At 42.4% G+C, this 24,224-nt stretch overlaps 1 protein-coding gene across 1 annotated transcript in view; it reads left to right on the top strand.

Annotated features, from left to right (window-relative positions):
* rims1b (regulating synaptic membrane exocytosis 1b) overlaps positions 1-24,224 on the top strand; it is a gene marked incomplete at its 5' end in the record, with an annotated part of 89,560 nt that overhangs the window by 19,487 nt on the left and 45,849 nt on the right. Inside the window, 4 exons of the mRNA XM_084042593.1 lie at positions 5,343-5,556; positions 10,722-10,742; positions 18,990-19,291; positions 21,046-21,935. Coding sequence (XP_083898719.1) covers positions 5,343-5,556; positions 10,722-10,742; positions 18,990-19,291; positions 21,046-21,935 — 1,427 coding nt within the window. The remainder of the gene's footprint in view (positions 1-5,342; positions 5,557-10,721; positions 10,743-18,989; positions 19,292-21,045; positions 21,936-24,224) is intronic.

The raw sequence follows: 24,224 nt of genomic DNA, 5'->3' as shown, positions 1-24,224 counted from the left end.
TTTCTGTACTACATAGACATTCAGAACTGAATTCTAAAGTGATAGGATTAACAGTTTTGGGGAAATTAAGGTCAGAAGGAGACATGGTATTCCACAACCAAAAGTCAGCTGTTTCTGCTGAGTCATGCATGCTACAACTGACATTATAAGGCATGCTGTGCTTTGCCAGATTCATAGTATTATGGCGTAGTGTATTGGTCAAAGTGCAACATCAGATGGGCTCAGGGCTCAAGTCCCAGGTGGAATGAAAAGTGTTTGCACTAGAATGTTTTTAAATGACATAAAATCGTCCAGCTCCATCTGTAATTATGTGTTCACATTGAAATAATCAATATAATATGTGATATGTTGAATCGTTTTTGATGTTGGTGAGGCTATAACATCCCACTTTTTGTGTTTTAATCTCTTTTTATTTAAGATTTTTTGGGGGGATTTTTATGCCTTCATTATTGATACAGTAGGACATTAGGCTGACAGGAAATGGAGAGAGAGAGATGGGGAGTGACATGCAGCAAAGGCCGACGGATCGCGCTGTCAGGCTACATTGTAGCCTAGCTTTAAGTTTTGAACCATATACATCATGGAATCATGGAACTGTACAGGCCATTTCCATTTCCTGCCATTTTTTGTTATTTTGAATTGACCTCCTCCTACAGGTATCCGGTACACGTGATCTCTTTGTGTACTTGACCAGGAGTACAGTATCTATACTTTGACTCAAGTACTGGGGTTGAGTACTTTGTCCACCGCTCGGAACAGCTGGTGCGTTATAGCAGCAGTTGCTGAGACCCGATGGTTGACACCACCATGTCACCATGACAACAAGCTGTGCATTCTCTGTTTCGCACAGCTGTTCCCATGGCGCCCAGGCTTGGCTGAGGCTCAGGACTTCCACTCAGAGGTCAGAGGTCATGTTTGTGATGCTGCTACTGGGGTTTGGTCCAGTGGTGGACAGTAACAACGTACATCTGGTTGAGTACTGTACTTCAGTACATTTCTTTTAGTATTTTTGTTATTATTTGAAGCTGATGACTCTCATTCTCATCTATTTGTACTTTTGACTCCATTGTAGGAAGGGACTCTTGGAACGGAAACATACAAAACATATATTTTGACAATTGTTTTGAAAAGTTTTGAAAATGTCCGACAATTTCTGAATATGTACTTACTTTGTAATTTGTACTTTTGAATGCTTGAGTGTTTACTTGAGTATACGTATACTTTGTCCACCACTGGTTTTGTCACGTTGTTTTTTTCCCATCTGTCGTTTTGCTTTAGTAATGGCTGCGTTGTGTCAATCATACAATATACATTACTGTAGATCATGCGATGCGATGCGATCTAGTGCGGTCTAGCCAACACCAACTCGGGACTCCTGAATCGCTGCCCTCCACACTCTCCTATCTAGCATCAGGGTATTGAGCTCTACAGTGTTGTTAGCTAAGCTGTCATGCCGCAGTGTGTCTACGTAGGTGGTGCGCTTCTTTTCTTTCCTGGCTTTGCCCTGGGTTACTTGGCTCCCACATTGTCATTTTGCTTGCCACTGGTTCCGGGTGCCTGACGCAGTGCCCTCACTGCCCTGCCTGACCCGTGGTACAGTAGGTCCACTCCCTGTAGAGGACCACATTTCTGATGTGGTTCGTCCATGTGAGTGCTATTCGTAGCATTGTGTAGACTCCATCCGGCCCTTTCCTGTTGTATTGTGAGGGTCCATGTCTCAGCCCCATACAGCTGTACCGACTCCACTGTAGCTACGAATAGCCGCTTCTTGAGGTCTTCTCCCATGTTTGATTTCCACACTCTCCTCATCCCGTGCAGGGCATTCCAGGCAAGTGATCTCCGGACCTTCAGGTCCTGTTCTGTTGAAGCAGTCCAGGCCCCAAGATATTTGAAATCCTTGACTGTAGATGAAACACCAGCATACTTGCACTTTTTCTAGTTATAATATGAAGTCATAGTACTGACGTCATAGATTGGCTTCCAAGCACTATGATAATGGGTACTGCACTAGTAACTCTGACAATGGGTATAATGGGTATTGCATAACCACAAGGGCATATGTTCTGAACAGGCATCGTTCCCAACAAGCATCCGCCTAGTTGTGTATAAAAAGTACATACCATACAGTACTGTACAGCAGTAACTACAATGCTGTCTGATCAGTACTGTAACGCTAATGCTGGATTCCTATAGTAAACAATGGATTTTACAACTTTTTTGTGAGTTTGATTAAATACATAAAGTAAACAAAATATAAGTAAAATACTCCCAATTTGCTGACTGGGAACTAGATAATAAGCCTTGGCAAAGTCATAGAGAAATATTTGCTGTCGCAGCTTTATCTCCCTGTGCGGTAACGTGACTAACCAAAGTGCTTCATGGCCTGCCAATGACATCCCTGTTCCAACTCTGTAGGGTGGCAGTCTGTTGTCTCTGCTTTAGCTTGTAAGAAACAGAGAGTGATGGAATGGAAAGACATCTCTAGTGAAGTGTCGGATATGTACCATCAACGCTTTTTATCAGGCTCAGAAAGGCATCTTCCCGGGATCTTATGAAATAATCTTTATGGCGATGTTGGGGGAATCCAATTCTTAGGGAAATTCAATCATGTTTGTTTTGGATGCCTTGCTTCTTTCTTGAGAAGAAATCCATGTCCACTCAAGACATTTAACGGATGCAGTATTGTTCTTGGAGCCTACATGGGACATGGTGGATGATTTGTATTTGTTTGATGATTTCCAAGATGAACGGCGACTGACTTCAGATCTGGGTCTATGTTTTATACCTGTATCCTACTCTCCTGTTGAGCGCTATAGATGGGAGGACATGGCTGCTTTCAACAAATCCAGGTATCATACATCTTTACTGGTGTTTGTATCTTGGGGTTTATACTTGTCACGTTTACTGTATTTAGTTATTCCTGTCGTGCAGTTTCCATACTGTATATTGGGCAACAACACTGGTTGATTTAATAGATCTTATTAATTCCATTTTTCTATTAATTTACTTGCACAATTGTGTTTTTCGCTGATGCACTTTATTCCTTGCATCTTGTACAGCAAAGGTAATCGTTGGTGGATTTGATTTTGATTTGAGTCACTGTGGACTTATTATGGCTGGACTTTGTCTTTGTTCCCCTATGTATGGGGCAGTCATTTTGTTTATTCAGTTGCCTGATGAAGGTCAGTTTACTGAAATGTTGCACATTCATAAATTGTTATGCAAGTAAAGACAGTGTATGGGGCTGCTCTGATTTTTTTTACGTCGACTGTTCCTCTCCTCTGTACCTGTCCAGTGAAAGCAGGTGTGGAAAAAGACTAACTCAACATAATTTACTTGCATTTGTAGCATTATCCTGACCAAGTGTGAAGAGCTATACTGCCCTAAAGCCAAAGTGCGGTAACTATGCAAAGCATCAAACCAATCGATAAAAAAGGCTTTAAACTGGACAGCCAAATGGGTTATCTGTATATTGAACTAATTGTATATTTGTTCAAATTGTTCATCACCCAATATCATGAAGGGTTATTTGACCTTTGAGAAAAACAAAGGTCAAATAAGACAATTACTGCACTTTGGCTTTGAGTTTGTATACTATAGGTTATCTTGCGCTACAATATTTGGAAAGAAAGGACACGTTGCACGTACAGTAATAGCTGTAATTAGCTGTTATAGAGATCTAACCTGATGCTCTAATCATTGAGTTGTTTAGTAAGGTGGTGATCAACAGTGGTTTATTAGCCAACAGTTGTGCACACATATTTCACAAAAGAGATGTGCATGTTCAACAGAGGCCCCGTGTAGAGATTCTTTTTTTTTAAACAATATATTTATTGGCATTTTCAAGTATATAACACAACAATAGCTGAGTGGTTAGTGAGCCCGCCTAGGGAGCCAGAGGCCCTGGTTGCCCCAGGTTCGATTCCAGGCCAGGCCAGCATATGTATCGATGAAATGAAATTTGTCCCTGAGCAAGACTCTTAACCCCTAATTGCTCACAGGTTCTCATTGGAAACAAGACCGCAAGGACTTTCATGAACGACCTGTTACAAGGAATTATCCTTATCCTTTATGGCATTTGTAGTAAATGTCTATAACAAATCCCTGTGTAGAGATATTGTGTTGCACTATGTTCAAGAGTTTCACAATAGTTCGCCAAACAGACTAATGAAAAGTTGCTGTACTGCGGAGGTGAGACGTTAGTGCTGTCATGACTTATAGGTCTACTGAAGTTTTGGTACACAATAGGCTATGAAGATCCACTGTGCCACCCTCTCTCTCTCTCTCTCTCTCTCTCTCTCTCTCTCTCTCTCTCTCTCTCTCTCTCTCTCTTTCTCTCTCGCTCTCTCTGCAAGGTAATTAAAATTGTCTGGGTCCCCTATATGAGAGACATGGTATGCTAATTGCGTATTCCTTTGACGATACTGTTGGGAGAACATGGCGGGGGTTTTCACACTCGTTTGCATTTCACAATTGGGTTATTTCTCTCCTGGACATGCCAGGAAACAGGCGAGTGAGGGGAAAGGCTGTAAGCTACAAGTCAACGACTCAAGGTTTCATTTAAGTTTGTTCATCAGTTATTCACAGATATCTTTCAAGTGGTGCTATAATTGCCTGGGATTTTACTGGAACTGATATATACAGTACTTTTTTTTTCCTCCTTCAAACTCTCATACATGGTCTCCTGTTCTGTGAGATATAGTTTTAAGGTCCATGGTTATGCAATTCCTGATGAAGATCCTTGTGTGATAGAAACATTGAAGCAATTTTCTATGAATTGAATACACAGGACCCTAACGGAAACAAGCCGTAGTGCTTTCTTGGGTTCAATCCTCTTAGCATTGTGTTTGTATTAAATTGTACTTTCTGTGCTTTTTTTTGGCAAACTGTTAATAAAGTATTAATCAATCAATCAATCAATCAATCAACAAATAGTGGATATTATTTTTCAAGGACTTATGTTTTAAGGACCTTCTTTTATGCAATGTTGTTTGTCCTGCATCTGGGCACTTGGATGTGCGTGCATTATCCTTTTTATGTATTTAAGATGTATCACAATAAGTATTTATTTTTTATAGCTGTTCAGTTCACTGAACAGCTCCACCTTCTATACCTTCTAGACCGAACAGTGTAGGGAAATAGGAAGTGAAGGCAGAGAGGGTGAAAGACATGCAACACAGGTCTCCAGTCGAAATTTGACCCCGGGATCAGTCATCTGCCCTCATTTTTCTTTTTTAAGTCAAATATGAACTTCCAATAGCGGATCACCGTAAACTCCTGCACTCACACATTCACTTTCGTCTTTATGTCAACCTCTCTCCTTGTGCCTCCTCTCCTCTCAGAACTCTGCACCAACAGTTCGAGAGCTACAAGCAAGAGGTGCGTCGCATCGGGGCGGAGTCCCGGCGCCAGCAGACGCAGCAGAAGGACGATGCTCCTACCTGTGGCATCTGCCGCAAGACCAAGTTCGCCGACGGCTGCGGACACCTCTGCTCCTACTGCCAGACCAAATTCTGCGCCCGCTGCGGTGGCCGCGTCTCTCTGCGTTCCAACAATGTGAGGACCGGAACCCTTTCCCTCTTCTCTCTGCCTCTCTTCCTTCACTCACTCCCCTCATCACTGTAATCATCATTGTGGTAGTTGTTGGTATCTCTGTTTCTGTCTGTCTGTCTGTCTGTCTGTCTGTCTGTCTGTCTGTCTGTCTGTCTGTATGTCTGTCTGTCTGTCTGTCTGTCTGTCTGTCTGTCTGTCTGTCTGACTGTCTGACTGTCTGACTGCATCTGCCTTTTTCACACTACCTGGTCACACTTTGGAGAGAGACCAAAGTGTGCTGTCAGAATGGCTTGGCATCAATCACTGGTGTCTGAGACTCACTTTTAAAGTAATTTACTTGATTATGTGTTGTGGAATCGTTCAAAATGGGCGAACTTCAGTTAACACACGTTTTGGCATCTATTTTGTCATGTGTCTCCTGTGACTGTCTCACAATCATCGGTTAAGCATGTTAAACAGTGACACTATTGGGAATGGATATAAAAACTTCCTGACAAAGGCAGCAAAAACTATTTTGGAAGAAAGTCTCTTACAATTTGCATTTAATAGACACCACACACAGTCGTAGAAAGGATGGGAGACACTGAAATAGGGTACTTTACTTTATCTGAACTCCAAATGGTGAACACCCTAGAAAGAAATCAGGGGTTGACACTAAGGTCTGAGAGGCACTTGCCCATCGGGCAAGTACAGCTCATGTTCTGTTTGCCCAAAGGTCATGCCCTCTTGCCCGAAAAGTAAATCGTCCATTATAAAATGATCGGAAAAAAAGTATGCTTGTGGAGCGAATTAATGTTAAATCCAATCGATAACTGCCGAGTGGCGACAGTCACTTTGAAAAACAAAAAGTGAAACTGCTAGATGTAAAAAGGTAGCATTGTTCTTCATGAATAGCCGATTATATTTAATGGACACGGAATGCACTTGCCCGTCGGGCAACCTGGAAGCAAACTCCACCTGCCTGAACGTTTTATTTAATTGCCACGGGCAGTCGGGCAACCGTTTTAGTGTCAACCCCTGATCGATAAAATCAATCAACCCACACACTACTTACAGTACATTGTATAGCTCACAGTTTATAAACCGAGCAACCATGAAGACGTGCCTAATTCCTAACAATCATCATAAGACATGCATAGGGCTGCACAAAAATCCATTGGCCCAGCATGTGGGTGCTATTTTAAGATCAGTCCCGTCTCCATCGCACCTCTCTCTGGGCCCCGGTCCAAGCCCAGAGAGAGACCCTCCTAGGTATCTTACCTGACTATGGGCCCTCCACCCTGGGCCTGCTGGTTCCCAATCTGTTCCAGATCCGCCCAGCCCAGCTGGGTCTGGACTCACACTGGCACAAGACGTAGAGCAAAAATCACTGGCCGGGGATAATGATAGTCTCGCTGTTGGTAAAACCATTGAAATTGCTTTCACCACAGGTAGACTGTTACATGGAAAGGAAAAAGAGATTAGAATTACATAAACACTCTACAAGTAGGAAATAACATTAATTATATTTAAATACTTTTTTTCTTATATTTCTTTTAGATAATACATTGTCATTAGTGTGCATGCCTGTCTCTACATACACGTGTCATGAAATGTCTGTCTGTATATAAAGTATGTAAATGTGTGTGTGTGTGTGTGTGTGTGTGTGTGTGTGTGTGTGTGTGTGTGTGTGTGTGTGTGTGTGTGTGTGTGTGTGTGTGTGTGTATGTGTGTGTGTGTGTGTGTGTGTGTGTGTGTGTGTGTGTGTGTGATTGAGTGTATGATAGTCTATGGGAGAGATTTGAGTGAGGGACGCCAGGTTGAAAGTGGTTTATAAAGTATTTAAATATGCCCAAAATAGCCCAAACATGGCCAAAATAGGCACACCAGGTTGAAAATGGTTCAAATATACCCACGGTACAAAAATGATCCCATACATATTTGTACAGGTTTTCTACCACCCAAAGTGTTATCACATGTTATGTCATCTTTTGTCTTCAGTGTTATTTTGTACTTACTATACAATACAGTTCTCCATAGGGTATACAGTATGTTAGTGAAATAGGGCTATTCAATTGTATAGTAATACAGTACTAGAAAATGGCCAGCACATGCAACAAGGAATCTTCAATATATCGAATGCAGAAGTTAATTATATATTTTATCCATGATGGTAATCTTCAGCACTCAAACAATGATCCAATAATGCTAAAATAATGATTGGATCATAAAGCAAGAATGCACTCTATAATTTTCTCTAAAATAAAAAGCATTATGGTCTGTGGTACGGTGATGATCCACTTACTGTGATGTTTGATCATCACAGAATGTTGACAGAAGCATGTAGTACCAGCCTGTGCCCTGCAGAAGGCATCACAGCAACATGCTGATGCCAGCCTTATCTGTGCCAACTAGATATTAATTTGGCCACTAGACCTCTCTTCAGCACCATAATTATATTATGCTAAATCGTGTAATTGGTGATGGTAGCACCTATTAACACATAAAATCGTGGAACCACGCGATATGGATCTATTTTACAATTAAATTAAGCATTTCGTTTTAACCCTTTTATCAAATCAAATCCCCGGAGGTCACCTATTTAACAATGTGTGTGTGTGTGTGTGTGTGTGTGTGTGTGTGTGTGTGTGTGTGTGTGTGTGTGTGTGTGTGTGTGTGTGTGTGTGTGTGTGTGTGTGTGTGTGTGTGTGTGTGTGTGTGTGTGTAATGTTTTGTTTGTTTTTACAAATAAGTTAAAGACAAACATTCTTCATTGTAATTACAGTAAACATTTATCTGCTGGGCACATGGTTATGAAAGAATGTGTTCTGCCGTCATGCCACTGTTGGTGTTCCAGAAGTATGAATAGTTTCACAGTCATTCCAAGGTAGGGCTGGGCGATATGGACAAAATCTAATATTCAAATGTTTTTGACCAAATAGGCTACCGCATGTGTCTTCAACTTTTTTCAGGCCAAGGACCCCTTAGCTCAGAGAGAGATGAAGCAGAGACCCCACATGTTGTATAAAATTTTCATTTTCATGGATTTCATATAGCTTCATAAACCTTTTATACCGTATTATCGGTGTTAGTAACCTTGACCTTTGGTTCTGTACTTGGTATCACAGTATGGTATGGTTAACTTGGTAGTGGTACACTTTGGAAATAATACCAGTCAGAGAATCCTTTATACCAGAGAGTTGCATAGTAAAGGAACTGAGTCGAGCGACACTATAAATCTACTGTCACCTCGCCAGCATGGCTAATACAGTGCAAAAATAAATACATCATCCTATAAACATATGAATGCTGAATAAAAACAGTAGTAGCCTACTTATACAACTATTAAACCAGCAGACAGTCACACAGTAAACAAAACAAACTATGTAACAAATAATCATTAATGTAACATTCCATGTAAGTGTCACAGCTTACTTACATGTTATCCTTCACACACATGTCAGGGTGATAGATAGAGGGACACAGTCCTTATTATTGTAGTTTGATCTGTTTTCAGAGGAAAAACATTTGCTGGTTAACTCCTGCAGGGCAGAGCAGAGATCAAAGAGAGAGAGAGAGCTCCATGTCACCTTATTAAGGCCTTGTTAGTACCTGGCTGGAAGGCTTTCATTTCCACCATCTATTTACACTTACAGTAGTGCCAAATATAGCCAATCTACAAGCTCATAATGCTGCAATGAGTTGTGAGCTAGGTAGCCTATTTTATTTTAGCTGTTTTTGAAAAAGAATAAACATAAATACTGTTTAAGCGATTACTGTATAACCGGGAATAGACAACAATTATGCCATAACATGAAATTACAATATACAAAATCTGAGACGATGTCTAGACTCATATCACAATATTGATATAATATGGATATATTGCCCAGCCCTATGTTCCATGTCTATTTGGTGTTCCAGTTCCTTATGAATGCTCAGGAGTGGTGACACTTCCAAACAGTAGTGTCACCGTTTTGCCAAGGTCATGTCGGGATAGTCCATGCATGCATATTGCTTCATCACGTGCAGTCGCCCCCCCTCACCTCAGTTTGTGTCACTGTAAATAATGTAATATGTATGGGGGGGAATGTGATAAATGAACATTCACACCATGTCCCTTTCTCTCCCTCCTTTTTTTTCTTCTCTTCCCACAATCTATCCATTTTCCCATTCCACAATTCTGACGATCTCTGTATCCCCCTATCTATACTCCACTTTTTCTTTCCTTTCCTTTCCTTCCCTTTGTTTTCCTTTCCTATCTATATCTCTTCTTCCACTTGCTCCCTCCCTCACTTTTCTCTCACGTCTCACTGCTACCTGGACTGCATGCCGCAAAGGAGGATAAAGTGGTTAGCATCTTTTCTGTGTTCTCTCTGTGCTGTGGATGTGATGTGTGTGTTCACCCAAACGCTAAACAACCAGCTGTGTTCAAGTGTTCTGATTCATTTAGAAAATCTCTTTCCTCTGCCTGTCACACTTTTTTATAGGTATTTGATATGCGTAAATAAAGCTAGCTTCGACTAGCCAATTCGATTGGCAGTGGTGTAAAAAGTATTCAGATCTTTTACTTAAGTAAAAGTAGCAATACCACAATATAAAAACTAGTAAAAGTACAAAAGTATTGGCATCAAAATACTTAAAGTATCAAAAGTAAAAGTACTAAAATGTTTGAAAATAGCAGATCTACAAGCTCACAACGCGTCCCATATCTGTAAAGTAACTAGCAACTAAAGTTTTCAAATCATTGTAGTGGAGTAAAAGTACAATATTTGTCTCTGAGATGTAGTGGAGTAGAAGTAAAATAACAGGAAATTGGAAATTGTACTTAAGTACAGTACTTGGGTAAATGTACTTAGTTACTTTACACCACTGGCCAAAGCTAAACATTTCCATGATTGCCGAAAAATACGAATCAACAATGGCAGATGAAAGTGACCAATCTATCAGATTGAAAAAAGAGCCAGTGTGTACAAATCCATGTATGGATTAATGACTTCACTAAACAGAGGGTTCATCCATAGTTCACGTTAGCACAGACTTTCTTTTTCTTTTTTTCTTCTTTACTGAGTGATTTCCCAAAACATTTGCTGTCCAGGGCTGTTCCTCTAGGGACTATTGTGTCTTCAACATATATTCCCAAAGGTGCCAATCTAATTCTGTTTCCATTGTCTCCTCCTCCTGCAAAGTGTCTCATAGTGAAGGACAGGGTAAGGCCTGCTGGGTAATGGAGTTTCTGCATGGGTCACTTTTACTGTAGTCTTTTTTTATTTTATTTTACACATGTGCCTGTATCCATCAACAGTCTCAAAATAGGAATTCAGACCTGGGATCACTGTTGTGTCACTGTGGATGAGATGGTCAAGAGAGGACCTTTGTGTTGATCCTGGATCAGTACTCCTACACTGAGAAGCTTGAAGGATATAGTCCTGTAACATTAACTTGGGGCTGTGTTGGGGGGGGGGGGGGTTCTAGTGAGCATGAGTTGTGACACAGGGTCTTTGTCGGCGTACTCTTCAACCTTTCAAGGCTGATTTATATTCCGTCGCATGTGTCGCAGGACAAAAATTACATGGATTCATGGGTGTCAACACATTTGAATTACACGTCATTTTTGTTGTGCGATGCACTTGTTCAGCGAGGTATAAATTAGCCTTTAGGCTCCTCACACCCCTCTTCCCATGGCTGTGGGCATGGCTGTGCTGAGGGCATTGGTTACTGTAACAGTTTGAAATGAAGGGTATGGGAAATTGGCATTTTAACTGGCACACATAAAATAATATATCCTAATAACTTTGGATCTGAATGCATAAAGAAATGCACACTCATGCCCATGCATGCTTTAACCTGCCTGTGTGCTTGAGACCAGACCAGCCTTGCCCTGGGGAGATGGGATAGGCCAAAGTGTTGCTGTTCACATTTAGCCACCTTTTCTTAATGCTTGTTCTAAATCGTTGCTTCTTTTGTGGCCAAAGTAAACCCGTTGAATGTTATTATACCACTGCATTGCTGTCAGCCACGTCAAAGTTAGAATTAGTCATGTGGAAAGCTTCACAATGTGGTGACTAGTTGGAGGATTTATAGATTTATTTCTAGATGTATCATTTGATGGATGGTTGTATGCTAAGGCAAGCTGCTGCTTTGGTAAGTCACCATTAGAAACACAAAGTACAGTAGTCCTACTTTGAACAACATTCATACACCTATTATCGAGAACGATCTGATTATTGGGTGGGGATTATGTTTTTGCTCCTGTGAGTCTGTTTGTGAAGCTGTTTGATAGTCTGTCTGTCTCTCTGTCTGTCTCTCTGTCTGTCTGTCTGTCTGTCTGTCTGTCTGTCTGTCTCTGTCTGTCTGTCTGTCTGTCTGTCTGTCTGTCTGTGAGCAGCTAATCTCAGGCACCACTAGACTGATCAGCATTAAACCAAGGAAGTCATTTTTCAATGTGTTGCTTCACATTTTGACCCATAACTCAGGTCGTACAATCAAAAATGTTTTCCCTGGAGTCCTTGGATCATGAATCAATCAATCAATCAATCAAAACGCAGCTCCCCGTATAGGCCACGCCCATTTCCAACATTTTACAATTTATTCCTAACACACGTTTTGCTACTAATCCTAATCCTTCAGCTTCCTTGTGGGCTGCCAGCTGCACCCCAAACTGACAAAGCCCCAAGAAAAAGTTTTTTATATGCATCTATTATCGATCCAATCTTTACACTCTTCATGAGTTTCACTTGCACCTGGCATTTCCTGGATGCGCAGACTTTTAATGTTACGTTCATCTATGGTGTAGCGGCATTGTTTGACTTTTGAGAGGACATAATGTACAACATAGTCTACATACAACAAGTAAGTAAGTAAGTAGCCCTCGGAACCAATGGAACCCGTGCCATGTGACCCATACTGTAGGTCAGGGGCCTATATCTTCCGTTTCCGTAGCGTGAGGCAGCTTGGTGTACAAATACACATCCTACACATGATGCTAGTACATCGCAGGACTTACAGTTACTGTTACTGTACCCCCGCCCCAATCCAATACTTGATGCTGAGTTTCACAGCACCAAGCAAACCTGTCTCTCAGTGTTTGCTCTTGTCTCATGGCATCATAACTAACTGTGAATTTGATGGACCTGCTGTCCAACGGATCATCCATTATAATCTTCACGTTTGACATGTGCTTTAACTCCTCCTCATCGGAATCTCTGTATTTTCTTTATACCATAAGCTTATAAGCCCGCCCAGCAGTCCAGCCACAGGGGAAAATGACATCCATTTGATGCGTGACGGCCAACAAACTCATTAGCTCAGCATTCTCTGCTCGTTTGTATTACCTTTACAGATACAGAATGAAATTGATTCACCTCTGAATAGGGCAACAATATTTACAAATAATGAAAACCAACACCCCAAATCATTAGCATTATGTGTTCGGTGTATTCTTTTCTATTTTAGGCTATACAGTATGTCATATTACTGTATTCAAAATGTGTGTGTGTGTGTGTGTGTGTGTGTGTGTGTGTGTGTGTGTGTGTGTGTGTGTGTGTGTGTGTGTGTGTGTGTGTGTGTGTGTGTGTGTGTGTGTGTGTGTGTGTGTGTGTGTGTGTGTGTGTGTGTGCGTGCGTGCGCGTGTGTGCGCGTGCATGCATGTGCGAGTGCGCGCACATGTAATAAATGCGCTTTGAGCAGCTCTGTGACCATAATCTGCTCGATCTAGGACTTATGTGTAATGCAAACAACACTCATTAATTTAATTATGCAGCATTCAAGCACCACAGATTTGCTCTCTCCTGCTTGAATCAGTTCGAACCGTTACATGTTAGAAATACATTACTATGATCACAAGTTAAAATGTCATCAATTGACAATTTGACATAATGTAGTTCAGTTAAGCTGGTGCTGCTGGTGTTCCTGATGCTTGTTAATGGCTGAGGTTTTGTTTATGTGTGTTTAATGTCAGCTCCAGATGGCTACAGAGACCATAGACCATCTGTCTCCTATATGAGTGCTGCCTCCTAGTGGAGTGCCTAGTGGAGACCTAACGCACACATGCACGCACACAAAGAAAATAAACGTTTTTATTACTATACTTGCGAGGACAATTTTAAGACACCGAGTTTATGAATGCCATTTTTACAAATCTTGCCATTTTTAACTCTAATTTTAGGGTCTCGCACCCGCGCACACCCACGCACACACACACGCGTGCACACACGCGCCAACATAATGATGTTAGTAATGGTGTTTTTTCAAAGGCGTTGACTGCCTTGTTCCTGGCATTGTTTCAGTGTGCACTCATCTTCTCGTGGCTAAAGGTCAACGCTGATCATTAAAAACATGGTGATATTAAGTGATCATCTGGGCCCTGCATATTCATGATCACAGGGGGGGAAATGGAAATGAATCGTGCCTGGTTACTGATTAAGACCTTGACATAGTAGAGCAATGATTCCCAACCTGTGGGTTTGGGCCCACTGGTGGCCCGTGAGGATATTGCAAATGGGCCCCCAAATAATTGTCAAAGCCCTAAGATTGTAATGATAATATAACTTTAATATAAAAACCTTATGTAATTTATATTATTTAAAACCTTGAATGTTGGTGAGCACAAGTTGAGTGGCACGCGCGCACGCGCACACGCACGCGCACGCGCACACACACACACACACACACACACACACACACACACACACACACACACACACACACACACACACACACACACACACACACACACACACACAGATCTTCTCACCCTCTGCATCAAGCCAACACGGCACTTTTTTTTTTACTAGAAGAGAGGATGCTCTGCATAATCTCCATTATGTGTCTTAGTACTGGTCCTGGGTGAATAGAACTATATTATAACTATATCTCCTCATTCTGCATATTGAGGTCTGAACTCTGCTCTGTTGCCACTTTGTCTGTTTGTTTTATTTCCTTTCTCCCTCAAATGCAGTTATCCAGTCCATCCCTGAGTCAGATAACGGTGTGCTTACCGGCCTGCCAGGAGACATTACGAAAGCACTTTGGAAGCTAACAATAGTGATGCAACAGTCAGAGTGGCCTTCTTGTAAGGGCTATGTGGGTAATAATAGAGCCTCATTGACCAGAAGCAATAACAAAGCACTCAGGGATACACATCAGTTTGATTGCTTGAATATTATAATATAGTCATTATTATTATTATTATTAATAATAATATTAATATCATTATTAATATTATTATTATTGTCTTTATTGAATCACCACATATTGGTTTCCAACAAATACTGTATATAGAAGCTTATCTGCTGCACGTTTAGATCTTTTCAACGACTTTCTACTATTCATTGATTGCTCATTCTATCTAGAAATGTTAAGGCATGATGGATTCAGTAAACTGAAAGGCCTCTCTTTATTCTAAACAACAGTGTGCATAATGCCTTGGCTGTCCTTGCAGAGTTGATCTACTGCAGTTTAGAAGAAATTGAGCATTATATCCATTGTGGTCGTCTTTCTTCCCACCATTCAGGATTTACCATTCCCTGAACGATGGCAGTTTTCGTCCGACACTGCCTCATATGTCATTCTGTCAGTGGGGAGGTCTAACTGAAGCCCCCCACCTGGTTTCCCCCCCGGTTGCCCTGGCACCCATGGGACTCCATCTATTCTGCCCATTTAAGGAAAAGCTGACGTTCACAGAATTCTCGGCTAAATATGACAAGCCATTTGCTGCTGTACACTGCTTTTGCATGCTGCTGTTGGCAGGGCTGTGGCTCCAGCACACGCCCCCACCCGCTTTGTCAACAGATGGAGGCAGCAGTAGTGGTAGGAGGTGGAGGGAAGGATGTGTGGGAAAGATGTAGCCCCCCCCTCTCCCCCCTTTGATGAACGATAGATGTGTAGCTTCTTCATTTTTCAAGTCAGCATTGTGTGTCAGTTTAGCTATAGGAGAGGATGGGAGAGGATGGGAGGAGAGGAGGAGGGAGTTATGGAGGAGGGAGGAGAGCAGATGAGAGGAGGGGAAGGGGAAGGGGAAGGGGAAGGGAAGGAGGAGAGGAGAGCTAAAGAACCATGTTGGCCAAGCGATGCTGGAAATATTGTCACCAACTTGGCAGATAGTATTTTATTTGTTTACTGAAGATTACTGGGACCCTGCTATCATTAGAATAATATTGATATCAGACCCTCAGAGGTTTTTCCATGCAGGGGGGAATATTTCTTTCAAATTATTAAAAGAAAAAAATGTTTTCCTTGCTCTTATTTATCTTTTTTTTTCCATCTCTGCTCTTCGGCGCTCACTCCAGTCCACACATGATCGCATACACACAAACACATGCACGCGCGCACTTACGTACGCATGCACGCACAAAGACATTGCAGTGAATGCAGTCCACAGGATAGAGTGAGATGAACTCAAGGTGACATCAGAGTGGGCTGCTTCTGATGGGAGCGAGCTGATTGGCCGTCTTAACCGTGGCTATGACATCACACTCTGCTCCAGCAGTAACCACTACTGTTAATACATGTGTCACACACATGGCAGGGTGACACTTCTACTCATTACTGCATGTACAAAAACGTATTCACACATGCACATGCACATGCGCATGCACATGCACATGCACATGCACATGCGCATGCGCATGCACATGCGCATGCGCATGCACATGCACATGCACATGCACACGCACACGCACACACGCGCGCGCTGTCTCCAATATTTGTCACGCTATCCAGGAACACTGAGCATAATCACTCCATCTCTCTGGATTATAGTCTGCGTGCGTGCGTGCGTGCGTGCGTGCGTGTTCTCTCATGTTAGTAGCCTACACACAGAGGTTTTAATGTCCTACATTTCTTTATTGTTTGTGTCCACATCCTCCTCTCACGTGCCAGCTTTAAAGCACATACTGTAACACATGGAGGCTGGCTTTACAAAATGAGATATGATGTTAACGTCTTATATCTTTCTGGCTCGATGTGCTGTTGAGCCACTGGTGGCCAGCATTCCATTGTGTGCGTGTTTCTGTATGATCTTATTCGAGGATTAACCTTTTGGATTAGAGTTACATGTACCAGCATTGGCAGGAACTAAAGAGTCTAACCTAAACATGGCCATCTGCATATACTCGTGCAGCACAGCCACAGCTAACTGGTTATAAAGATAGTATCTCTGTGCTTCAATGATTCATTATATCCTAAACGATTGGGTTGCTTCAAGTCAAAAGGGGGTACAGATGTTTCAAACACTAAATGTCAAGCTATATTGTTCATAGATGTGAAGATGTGTGAGCTTTAAACTACGGGCCATACCTCGGTCAATCGAATGGAGCTCTGTGTTCCATAATGAGTCATAATGCAGTGGGGAAAGTCACTGATAATTACTAACCCAATTTCCCTTTAGAAATAGAACATAGAAAGGGGTTTGCAGGTTAGGAGCTAGGTATTGGAAGCTGATATTGTCAGCTGATGATGAGTTGAATAACGGTGAGAAGCTGAGAGGATTACTGATCACCAGTAATCTGTGGCCCCTGGAGTAAAGAGGAGGAGAGAGGAAGAGTGAGAGGTTGACAGAAGGAGAGAGAGAGAGAGAGAGAGAGAGAGAGAGAGAGAGAGAGAGAGAGAGAGAGAGAGAGAGAGAGAGAGAGAGAGAGAGAGAGAGAGAGAGAGAGAGAGAGAGCTCATGGGCGCCTGCCCGACAGCTGTGGGCCGTGTGCGCAGCTGATTTACTTTAGATTAGTCTGGACATGCGCCAACTGGGATTCAATCAGGCCATGATGAATGTGCTTTGGCGCGCTAAAAGCTAACTGCTAACTGACTGCTAAGAATCCACTGACCGCCGATGAGTAATGTTTTACTGTTCCCAAATGGCATCGTTTTTTGTTTTCAGTTTTTCTTTCTTTTTATAAATCAAGGGATTCGAACAGGAATACAAGGGACGTCTGTGTTTAACCCACTGTTCTGGATTTTTTTTCCGCCATGCAGTGAAAAATAAACCAATGGGATTATAAATACAGAGGGAGAGAAATCCTAGTTTTTGCACTGGTGAAGGGAGGTCATTTCCAGTAGCTATGATGACTTCATGTGAGTATAGGATGTTTGGGAAAGTTCAAGCTGATATCATCTTTTATTCATTCTCAGTGGAGAAAAATGTATCCATTTATAATTTCTGCTGTCCATTTTCATTGTAAGGCTGTCTGTCAGTATTTTAAAGACATTCATTCACAGAATCCATGCCTACGCAAGTACCTTTCTATTTGTTTTTGAAGGCTACATAGAGTTTTCAATTTCTTAATATTTGAAAGAGGTCTGACTGGATATGGCACCATGTTGCAGTTACACAACTGTAGGCTATCAGTAGACATGATATCTCAAGAACAAATACAACACATTTTAGTGAAATGTATGCATTTCTTAGCAAAACTTTCTATATCCTGCACATGCTGTGCATGTGGACAGTAGACTGTAAAGTCTGCACTTTATCAATGGTCCTGTCTCAGCACAATTTCTCAGGTTCATAAATAGGTTCAAAACATAACCTTTCCCGCAGGTTGTGTTGTGTTGAATAACAGTGTTGGACTGCACAGTAAAATCCTTAGTGTTAATTTGACTCAGAACAAATGGAACCAAATGGACTTATGGGTCTGTCTGTGCTACTATAAGCCAGGTCTGTTCATAGTTAATGGACCTAAAAGAGTGCCCTCCATAAGTGCTCTTCAATATTTGATTAGCTGGAACCTGAATGGGAGGGGATGCAGGAGGATAACATGCTATTTTTGGAACCCCTGTCACTTGTCTGGAAGACAAGACATTACCAGTGGTGGAAAGTAATAGTAAAGAGTACATTTACTCAAGTATTGTACTTAAGTATGATTTTTGAGGTACTTTGAGGTTGTTTTTTTTTGTTGTATTTTGTACTTTGTATTTTATGCCAATATAATTATTTGACAGATTTAGTTACTAGTTACTTTGTACTTTGTAAATTACACATACCACTAATATTAACCACTTGAGCCGTATGTTATGCTTCGGTTATTCAACAATAGCTGATCTACAAGCTCCCAACGCGTACTTGAAGTATATTTGGATACCAACACTTTCGCACTTTTACTAAAACATTTGAATACAGGCCTTTTACTTGTGGTATTGCTACTTTTACTTAAGTAAAAATCTGAGTACTTCTTACACACCTGGATATTTCCAGTACTCCATTAAAGTGATGGGGTACTTACAAATTGAAGAGATTTACCTACATGTAACCATTAATTGGCTTGTGTATACACTACACATACATACATACATACAGTACATACAACCTTTTACAAGGCTTTTCAGTATCAATGTGAGCAACCTTGACAAGTTTGTCAAAATGTTTAAACACAGGCATGCCTAACCACTTAGTCTATTGTAGATGTTTCTTTCCTAAGAGACGTATAGTTCCGCCTAATGCTTTTCTCCCCTCAATTCCGCAGGTAATGTGGGTATGCAACCTGTGCCGTAAGCAACAAGAGATCCTCACCAAATCAGGAGAATGGTTTTCGGGGCAAGGGGTGCGGCCTGCGAGCCTGGGTGCCGCCTTGAACGACCCGACCGGGGGCGGTGACGGCCCCCGGGACAGGAGGCTCCTCCGTTCTAGGTCCCAGGCCCCTCCCTCCAGTGCGAACGCCAACACAGGGCCGCCAGACGGAACCCAACCGCCTGCCGGTGTCACTGCTGCTAAAGGTGCCGATATCATGCCTGCCTCACGCTCCCGGAGCGAACCACCCCGAGACAAGTAAGGCCTCACCGTGCACACATCTCACACACGCACAGGCACGCGGATTTATGTGCGCGGCCGTGGGGGCTCAACTGGACCCCCACTAACCCGCCCTGCCCGCCCCCCTAGCCGTGACCGGGAAAAAAAGTCATGTTTCTCTTTCTGGGCTATTGTTCTAGGTGTTAACGGCACGTTGCCGGCTCTCTCGCGGGCACAGATTTGCACCTTCAGAGCTGCACCCCGCTATAGTAATGGTAATGGTTATGGTACTGTAAGTTTGAGCTCCGACATCTGAAATTCATGTGGGGGCTGATCATTTCGGGTGAGGGCTTAAGCCTGAGGCCCCCACGGTATCGGCGTCTATGCACACGCACTTTCAGTGATGGACAAAGTACTCAACCCCAGTACTTGAGTCAAAGTATAGATACTCCTGGTCAAATATTATTACTCAACTGACAAGTGAAAGTTGCTCAGTCAAATTTGTACTTGAATTAAAGTGCTCGAGTATTTGCTTTTAAAATGGCAAGCGTTACTTCCGCATTCTTCATGTTCTCGTTGTTTTCCCTCAGCACACAAAAACGAATTCCAAATCAACTGTAAGTTTGGTTTTGGCAATAAACGACGAATATGCATTTGAATATTCCTCCTTTCACAACGGAAGTCTGTGGGAGCGTCGTAACTTTCTCTCTCAATAGCTCTGACGTGGTATGAAACCTTTGTTTGTTTGACTAGTTTTCATACCATTTACTCTTATCTTGTTCTTGTCACTCTGGATAAGAGCATTTGCTATAAGTGCCTAAATTATACATTGTAAATTGGAATGATGACCAGCTCAGTGGTTGTGGTTAAAGTGTCCGCCCTGAGATTGGGAGGTCAGGGTTTGATCCACGGCCGGGTCATACCAAAGTATTAATGGGACCCAATGCTTCCCTGCTTGGCACTCAGCATCAAGGGTTGGATTGGGGGTAAGTCCTTGGGACAAACTAACGTTATGTCCAAGGGGTGTACCTGTATGTCATGGCTGGGGGATGTGCTTGTACATCAAGACGCCGCACACTACAGAAACAGTAGATAGTCTCTCCTGCCCTATGGGCCACATGGCTTGTATAGGCTTACTTAAATTGGAATGATACTGTAGTTATAGTTCCTCCTCCTCCTCCTCTTACGTTTTTACTGTGATATTTGTGTAATATTTCTCATTTGGTCCGAACATTGTCAACTTCTGTCATATTCCACTGCGTTTCAGCTTTTGACAAGAATACGCATATTGTGGGATAGAGACCCATTTTTTTCCTGTGAAGCCCATTGGCTGCAGCCTCTGGTGCTTTTAATCCCTAGGCAAGAGAAATTTAGCTGTGCCTGTCCTACTGTAGTTTAAGCGCAATGTGCTTCCCTGTACACCTGTGTCGTGGAAAATAACTGATGGCTGTGCGACAAAATGTATATGATGTGCAGAAGCTACATAACAGCTTGGTCTTTGATTACATTTCTTTGTTTAGAAGTCACATCAAAGTCACATCAAAATTCATCATAATTCATCTTGGACTGTTTCATGTTTAATCCTGATATACTAAGATCAAATATACTCAGCAATATGTTGGACATAGAATTCAAACATGAATGAAGAATACAGTGACAGACAAATCAATGGACAGTGGGTATCTGTGAACTATGTATTCACTGTATTCTTAATAAAAATCAAAGAATAGGATAAATGTTTTGGATTTTTCTGCTGCTTGATGGACATTTTTACAATTCCTCTTCTTTTGCAGGAAAAGGCCTGTGTCTTTACATGAGCAGAACGGTAAGATCAGTATAGGCCGTGGTGGTGGCCGGAGGCCTACAGGGAAGCTGCCATGCCATTCGTCCCTGGAGGAGCGTCCATGCCCGGGAGAACGAGGAGAGAGACGGGGTGGAGACGGCCGGAGGCTGGAGAAGATCCACTCTCAGGACTACGAGGACGGGGAAGAGGTCTCGCGCCGGCGACGCCCCGAGGACGAGGAGCGGGAACGAGAGCAGAGGGAGCGCCAGCGCCGCGAGGAGGAGTTCCAGAATCGTTACCGCAGCGACCCCAACCTGGCGCGCTACCCGATCAAGCCTCAGAAAGAGGAGCAGGAGATGCGCATGCACGCCAAGGTGTCGAAGGTCCGCCACGAACGTCGCCATAGCGACCTGGCGATCAACGAGGTCGGACTGGGGCCCGGAGATGGAGGTAACACGGGGGAGGTGCTTGAAAACCGCCTGGCCAGGAGAGGCGGGGGCGGGGAGGGAGACCGAAAGGCCATGTTGGACAACCATCGGGCCTACTCTGTGGATAGGACCGTGGGGGGTGGAGGGGGTGCCCCGCCTCTCGGTGGAGGCCCGAGAGCGGGGCCACACCCTGGGGAACCTGCGCCTCTGGACAGGGGCACGAACAAGGGCCGCCTAGAGCCCAATACGGGCCGGACACCAAGGGACAAGGGGGGAGAGGACCTGCTGCGGAAGGACTCTCAGAGCTCGGACCAGTCGGACTCCTTGCGGCCGCCCCCTCCGCGGGCCTACAAGAGCAAACGCGGCGTCAACAAGAGGCAGATGTCCATCAGCAGCTCAGAGGAGGAGGGCGGCTCCACGCCCGAGTACACCAGCTGTGAGGACGTGGACATGGAGAGTGTCAGCGAGAAAGGTCAGTCACACAGCTGTGCCTGCTCTACCAGCTGAACTAAACTAACATTCTGCTGCCTTGCATTAGATTTACAATTCAGAATCAGAATATTTTTTATTGCCAGGTGTGCTTTCGCAATTGCTTACGATTTACTCAAAATGTAAGGATAAGCATGAAGAAGGCGAAAACTAACAGGGGGTCCGGGACCACTATTTAGGCCCTTGTTAGTTTTCGGCTTCTTTACCCGCTAGGGTTTAGGGGGTTCTCAGAGTTAGTACAGGGAGGGCCGCTACATTTTTGTGTGATAGGTTTAGATTTTCTTTTCTTAAAAAAAATGTGAACGTCTGAAAATACAGATGAAGATTATGTTTATTAAAGGATCAGCATTAGAGACACGAGCCTTTAGTCTTCCTGGGGTCCTGAACAAAGCAAATACAGCACAAATGAATACAAAAATACAAATTAACATTATAAAACCAAATCCAACAGTGCAGTCAAATTAAACAAATACACAAATAACAGTTACGTACTTAAGTTACTTGGCAAGATATCTCTTGATATGTTTCTTTGAAAGTAATGTTATGGATTGTACTGTAGATAAGATATCCAGAGTTCTATTGACCTATATATACCAGTGAGTCTGAGAAAATTTGTTTTTGGTGCTGTTTTTGTTTTTATGTTACCAGAAGCTGCTCCTCTGGTGTTGTACCCATGTTCAGAAGTAATTTGTAACTGGTGAGCCAAGCTAGACGGCTTATTGGTGCTAATAATGTTAGCACCAATAAGCCGTTATGTAAGATTAACATTAAGATTAACATGAATATGACAACATGAATATTAGCTATGATAATGTGTAAACAAAGAAATTCTTCATTGATAGGCAGGTTTGGTCATTTCGAAGATTTCAAACTTTTTTAATTGTATTGCTTTATTATTGCAAGAACAATGGCTTCTATCTGAGCATGCTAACTTTCCAGTAAGAGAAAGGCTCTATTAGCTTGGAATCGCCATCGATGATGTCATCGGTAGGCAGGTTTCTGAACTGTCCATAGCCAACCAATGAGACGCAGAGTGAGAGTGCCATTAACAGCGTCCATCTAAGCTTTAACATTTGAATGCAGATCTCAAATGTTTCAATAATGGAAATAAAATGATGGAGGATCAAGTGCAGAGAGATGACCGGCCATATAAAATGTCCAGAATCAAGTATCCTTTTCATGGCCAAGTAAGCACATGCACATATTTTGAGACGGTGCTCACAGGGACACATTTAATCACATCATTTAAAAACATAGACATTTAATCACCTCATAGAAAACTGAAGAGAATATGAAATTTAGGCAATAGGCAATTATTTGGATTGCTCAATTGAGAGTGTAGTAAAAGACATTGCAAACATTGCATCATCATTCTACCATGTGGGATCCAGTACCTTTTGCACTGTGGCTAATAACCCTGTTGCTCTGACTCTGAGAACAGCTCTTTTTATTTGGAAAGTCCCTGTGATTTAGGCCAGCAGATTTGTGGAATTAGGTCAGTGGCTCGCTCGCTATATGTAACTCAAACAAACAGCTGCACTGGGCAACTATTGTGACCACAAGATACGGTAAAATCTGGTTACGGATGCCATGTGTCCTGTGTTCCGTTTTCGAGCATTACCTCTTCTATTGAACTCCTTCACATGCATGGTTTGCGGCTCACCCCTGGGTTTGTAGCTAAGCTACTGAATCTTGGCTAAGATACTGTAAGTATCGGAATGCAATGCATATGACAGTGAAGTATAAATTAGGCTTAAGCTGTTTGAGATGTATTAATCCAGATGACTTTAATTCAGAACTGATATTTGGGTAGATGTTGTGGATTGGGATTATTCTGAACTATCTCCACAATGGAACATCTCTTTTTGTCGTTTACTCTTTTTCCTGATATTCCCCTCAAACTGTTTCCAGGGTAAATATACATACATGCCATTATAATATGAAGCTGCAAGACCCTTTATCTTTTCATGGATTATATCAGATCCACTTTTATTATGTGGCCAGAGTTATTTACCTACACTACAGTAATTTCAAGTTAAGCTAATTGTAGAGAACAATCTTGGCCTCTTGTGAGATTCTTGGTATTATGAGACAAACCGGGTATTACTGTGGGTGCATTAGACATTTAACTGTTAAATACAACTATGTTGTGCATCCCCACTTAAAGTTCTTACAAATGTTTTTAGTTTATTAATGTTGTGCAATATACAGTGTATATGTACGAGCCACATACTTGTTCATGTTCACCATGTTCACATATTTAGTGAACGTA

Source organism: Gymnoscopelus microlampas (assembly GCF_963454915.1).
Source record: "Gymnoscopelus microlampas genome assembly, chromosome: 2".
NCBI classification, from domain to species: Eukaryota; Metazoa; Chordata; class Actinopteri; order Myctophiformes; family Myctophidae; genus Gymnoscopelus; species Gymnoscopelus microlampas.
This window is presented reverse-complemented; position numbering and strand designations above follow the sequence as displayed.